General features: G+C 46.0%; 2 protein-coding genes across 2 annotated transcripts; both read right to left on the bottom strand.

Annotated features, from left to right (window-relative positions):
- Positions 1-1,476, bottom strand: BCR41DRAFT_366334 (hypothetical protein; the record flags this gene model as incomplete). Its single annotated transcript, XM_022026211.1, has 1 exon — positions 1-1,476. A coding segment is annotated over exon 1 (1,259 nt), but the record flags the coding sequence as incomplete, so codon positions are not given.
- Positions 1,477-1,539: 63 nt separating this feature from the next.
- BCR41DRAFT_366333 (hypothetical protein) lies at positions 1,540-2,241 on the bottom strand. Its single transcript, XM_022026210.1, has one exon. The coding sequence runs from the start codon at positions 2,172-2,174 to the stop codon at positions 1,563-1,565; it is 612 nt and encodes a 203-aa protein (XP_021874994.1). The 5' UTR covers positions 2,175-2,241; the 3' UTR covers positions 1,540-1,562.
- Positions 2,242-5,648: the final 3,407 nt, after the last annotated feature.

Raw genomic sequence — 5,648 nt, 5'->3', positions numbered from 1 at the left:
TCTAATGATGCTACACAAGTTAAGCGGACACCAGATGTCAGAACAATCCTTAGCCCTTCCCGATACTTCTTGGCAATTGAGCTCTCTGAATCCATAAACTCGAAAAGCTCTCCTGCAGCCTCCCGTTCAAACCAGCGAACAATTAAGTTTCCTTTCAAAAAAGGGAATGGGCCATGGGAGATCCCTGCCATGGCCAAGATGCCAATCCTCTGAATCCTTGGATCGTCTTCTTGCACTCTTAAAATCCCCTCTTTAATCCACTTGGCTATCAGCAAGATACTGGTGGGAGTCCCTTGAGAGTGTGTTGCAACCAAGACAAGATCCGCCTCATGAACAGCGTGTCTCCATTTCTGGTGGTTGATAAACTTTTTGTGCAAGATCTCAACACGGTCCAAAACCTTGCCCTCGCCCTCCAATGGGATCAATGTCACGTCGTCAGAGTCCAAGTGTTTTCCGTGTTTTTCAAGATATTCCTTAAGGGCGAGGTCCATCTCCTCACAAAACTTTTGACTTGTTCCTGTAGGCTCTCCAATGACGGTCCACAGTGCCTTCCGAGGAAACCAGCCATGGACTCCGATAATAACAACCTTTCGGATCCCCTGTGTTCCACGCTGAGGGATGGTATTCTTAGGTACGGAAGGGTCCGTGGCTCCTGTGCGGAAAAGCATGGATCCCATTGAGGAAAATAGACTTTTCATTGAGGAATAAATTCGCCCTGAAAATGTTGTATTTGTGCTGGATGTGACTCCTCGCTTCCCTTCCTGCCCAACTAAGGCTAAATCTGTTGATCCCACAGGGACTGTCAATAAGAGACTGGGTTGGGCATCAGAGAATTGTTCGTAATAGTCCGGCAGAACCAAGTTCCTTTTGCGTTTCGAGGTAGTGCTCGATATTGACGTCATAACTTTGCTGGAAACTCGCTCCACCTTGGATGGCGGGAGAGATGGCGGTGATAGCGATGGTGGTGGTATTGTTGTCATATTGGCTGTATTAGGCGTGGTAACGATTGGGTGATCTTTCGTATTTGGGGTATCATTGACTGGTTGGCCTTGGTCTGTCGTCATGACTGCTGGTTCTTCACGTTGTGGCAATGCTGTTGTTGTCTCTGGCGCTCTCTCTCTTTCAGCTTCAGGCTCGGGTTCAGTCTGCTTTTGCTGTCGCGATTCCTCAAGCTTGATGACTTTGCCGTTGTTAATATCTCGTCGTTCCCCTTCCTGATAATCTGTAACCTGATGACTGCTCGGATCCGGATCAATGACGGTGTTATCTTCGTCAGACTTTGAACCATACCCTGGAAAAATCGATCGTAGGCCTTTCAGGCTGGCACTCCAGGTGGATGCGGAGCCTGAACCTGCACCTGAATCATGGTCGTCGTTCGATGCCATAAAAGAATGAAATAAGAATCACCAATCTGATGATTCAATGTAAATGTTGAAAATGGTTATAAAAAAAAGCAATGTCAGTGCAGGTTTCGGCTTGTGGCGGCTCGGCCGTTGTAAGAAAAAATTGTCTGATTTTGTAAAGAATTTTATTAAGGACTAATTATTATACATGCATATTTGCTAACAATGATTGATTTTTGTGCTTGATTCTCCTTGGTCAAATTTAGCACCTTGATCAGGGCCTTGTTCTTTAGACATATATATCTCTTGTTTTTGAGGTAGCTGCTGCGATAATGGCAGTGGTGGCGATGTTAAATGCTGCTGTGGCTCTGGAAGCAGCTGCTGTTGAGGGCGCTCCAAATACACGCCCGACGATTCACGAATGGCCTCCATATCCGACGACTGTTGAGACATTGCAGGGAGTGAGTTACCAGCCTGCGATGCTTCTAGGTGTGCATAGAGATGTTGCCTTGATACTATCTGCACATTATGCTGACTTAACAAACTTCTTGGGACAAGCACAAGCTCTTCATTGAGTACGTCTTGAGGCGAACCTGGGGCCGCTCTATACATTGGTATCATGCCTTGATTCTGAGCTTGTATATGCGGACCTGTTGTCAATGGGCTAACCACCTCCCCGGGTGTAATATGAACACCAATGATCTTGGAGTGCTCGCTAGCCTTGCGACGACGTATGCCATACCAGCAACAGGCGATAACGAGAACCACAAGGACGAAAAGACAGACGAGGAGAATAACAACCCATATGGTGCTAAATAAGGAATAATCCATGGCTTTTGAGAGTGCAGAAAATAGAAAATAAAAAAAAATAAAAAAAAAATGGGAAGAGGAAAAGCTGTCAAAATACAGAAGAATGGTAAGCAGAAGGAGAAGCAAATGAAGGGGTAAGGAAGTGACAAAAGTCAAATAACATTGAACAAAGGCACTCTTTGAGAGCACGAACTTTGTGCCTCTGGAGAGCACCATCAAATTCCCATGTCGTGGCAAAAAAAGAGCCGAGTAATGGGGCTGTCAGCAGTAATAAACTCGCCACGGAAAAGGAACACCAGTTTCTTTATAAATTTTACAAGTTTAGGTTATGTGTATTTGAAGAAGAAAAAAAAAAAAATCAATTTGGTATGATGGATATTTGCTTGATTCTAAATACGAGACGTAGGATAAAAATGTTAGTGGATATGATGATGAAATTGATGAGGGTCGCGGACGATATGTTGTTGTACGGACTGCTGTTGATGCTGTTGATGCTGTTGATGCTGTTGCTGCTGTTGTTGCTGTTGCTGTTGCTGTTGCTGTTGCTGTTGCTGTTGCTGTTGCTGTTGCTGTTGAGTATGAAAGAGAGAGCTATGTAGGATATGTGGATGAGTGGCATGCTGCTGCTGAAAGTTCGGTACAAACCCATGATATAGTCGTTCGCCTTGAGTATCGAGAAAACTCGTATTCGGTAAGGAAGAAGACATTGCCGTTGAAGACAAAGACGCAGCAGCTGGTGCCGATACCACAAATTGACTAGATAAATCCAAAAATGAGAGTGTATTCATATAAGGGTCTCCCTGCAAATGAATTACTTCTGGGTTTGATCCAAGGGTATTGCCATGCATAAGCAATGAGCTTTGGCTAGCTGCTGCCGCTGCAGTGATTGATCCCAAAACAGAGCGTTGCGGATGCTGATTCATACTGGCCGCTATCGGCGACGCGGCGAGCGACTGGTCTGGTTGATTCGAGGCCCCATTCACATGCACAACGTTTTCGTCACTTTGTCTGGAAGAATCTACTAGCACCTGTTGAGCTATATTATCGTATTTGTGCAAATCTGGCACCAGGTCCATTTCGTCTAAAAGCCGCAAGTTATCAAAGTTATTATCCAAGACCATGGACAGAGATGCACCATAGCTGTCTTGAGACATATTTTGGTCGTTTCTTGGAGATTGATTCATAGGGTGCTCGTCCGACAAAAAGAGCGTGTGATCCTGTACTTGTTGCTGCTGGTCAAATAAAGCCACCGTGTGGTGATTCAAGTCTTGTAATGACCGAGTCAAATTCGCTCTTTGCTGAGATGGAGATGAAAATTGTATAGGCTGCTGAGGATAGACCTGTGAGGCACTCAAATGGCGGGTATGACCATACGCCAGTCGAGTACTGTCCCTTTCTGGCTTCCATACATATCCTGGAGCGAACTGAAAACTAGGGGCGTGGTCCTCAGGGGGTTGTGTATGTGCACTTGATGGAATCACCAAATCCTGTTGAACTACATTGCCCATTGATGGACTTGGATTCAAGTCGTCTGCGAGGTTCGGATCCACTGTTGAGTTCAAATGTCCAGCAAACGTCCGGTAATCAGTCGTAACAGGTGTAGGGGTATGCAAACCAGTAGGCGATAGAATATCTGTAGATGTTGCTGATGCGATATCTGAAGTTAAATAGCTAGAGCGATTAGCCGGTAAATTTTTGGGTATTGTATCAAGCTCAGAGTGAGGTACGCTAACTCCCAAACCGAAATTCAGGTTTGGTTCTGTTCGGATTTGCTGATGCATACCATGCCCTTGCCAATGAAGTATATTCGGTTGGGATTGACGGTGTGAATTCGCACGATCGCTCTGCTCAGGCTGAAATCGAGGCAAAGATTGACTTCGTTGCCCATGGTGATGTTGCTGTTGTTGCTGTCGCTGTTGCCGCTGTTGCTGCTGTTGCTGTTGCTGCTGTTGCTGTTGCTGTTGCTGCTGTTGCTGCTGTTGCTGCTGTTGTTGTTGTTGTTGAAGTTGTTGAATATGAAGCTGGAACTGTAGATGGCTCATATTGCTGCTGTGGCGTTGAGGAAGTGCTGAATGACGATAGCGTTGCTGTGGAAGCGAGAGGTCCTGTATAACCTTGTCGGTGGAAGCATACAGATCCATTGACGGTCTTGGGCCCATTTGAGATCTTCTCGAAGGTAAAGCACTGTGTCGATTTCGGTTGTGTGGCTTGAGCGGTGAACGAAGTGCTGCTGGGGTACTGTTAGATCGCATCAAAGAGGACTGTGTGGGATAGGGATGAATATCATCTGTTGTAGCATAGGTCTTCTTAAGAGGGTGAAGGGCTCCGTACTGTTGGTTTTGAGGGGTACTAGAACCGGACTGACTTTGAGAAGAATGTCGACTATCGTGTTGCAAAGGGTGGGAGTGTCCATATATTGCCCATGGTGCTGAGGTCCGTCGGTCGTGCTGTTGAGTTTTGTTGTCGCCATCCGTTGTGTGGTTTAAAGGTAAAAATGATGAGCTTGAAGCCCGTCGGGGAGGATTATGACGAGAGTGCGATAATGACAGAGAATATCCCGGTGCGAAACTTCCTGGACCCGTATTCGTGATGCCAGTCATGATGCTCTCTGGTACACTCTCTTGGACAAGATGCATTGCGGTTGTTGACAAAGACGACTGCTCTTGACCCAAAGGGGGTGAGAGAGGCGATATAAGATGAGAAGCCGTGCTGGATACCGGGTCCACAGTATAAGCGAGCTGCATAATGTTGTTAGTAAGTACAGAAGGTGTGGAAGAGCTGCTTGATGGCTCAGAAAAAGTAGTAGGATGATCAAAGTATTCGTAGCCTGCACCCATTGTTGTGCCTCCTGTGAACCCATCTTGAGTAGAGGCTCCTTGGTTGCTCAAAGTAACTTCGATCGAGCTATTGTGAAGCGCCGTAGGCTGGATTACTGGCTCCAACGAGGAGGATGACGATGTACTTGTTCGAATGACTCTTGCCCCTGCATTGAACAAGGCCCTCAGAGAAGTAGGAGAGGATGACGAGCTTAACAAACTTCGCTTTTTGAAATTTTCAGTGTTGGCATTATCAACACTATTTGAAATACTTTCGTCTACTCGCATGAGCTGTCCTGAAGCGCTGGCTCTTCTAGCAAGTAAGCTTGGTGTCTTGGCGATTAAACTAGTTTCATTAGTCTGTTCGTCTGAATTTTGTATTGAGCCATTAATGGCACCGTTGCTTGTCTTGTTATTTTCACCCAGTCCACTCAAAGTTGATCCGTTTCCAGCCTGTGCATTTGCCGCTGCTGCTGTGGCCATGGCTACAGCCACTGCTGCTGCTGCTGCTGCCGATGTCGAGCCTGAAATATTCCGTGGAGGACGCATGGCACGACCCACTAACGTGCATTGTACTCCGCTTTTCTCGCAGTTCCTGCAAGGATGACTCTTATCAACATCGCACTTGATTTTTCTGTTTGAGGTTTTAATGAAACAAAGCACAAAATATTTAATGATC

Source organism: Lobosporangium transversale (assembly GCF_002105155.1).
Source record: "Lobosporangium transversale strain NRRL 3116 chromosome Unknown BCR41scaffold_132, whole genome shotgun sequence".
Classification (NCBI taxonomy): domain Eukaryota; kingdom Fungi; phylum Mortierellomycota; class Mortierellomycetes; order Mortierellales; family Mortierellaceae; genus Lobosporangium; species Lobosporangium transversale.
This window is presented reverse-complemented; position numbering and strand designations above follow the sequence as displayed.

Excerpts from the sequence above, each read along its gene's own strand:
- BCR41DRAFT_366333 (XM_022026210.1), bottom strand. The coding sequence starts at position 2,174 with ATGGATTATTCCTTATTTAGCACCATATGGGTTGTTATTCTCCTCGTC.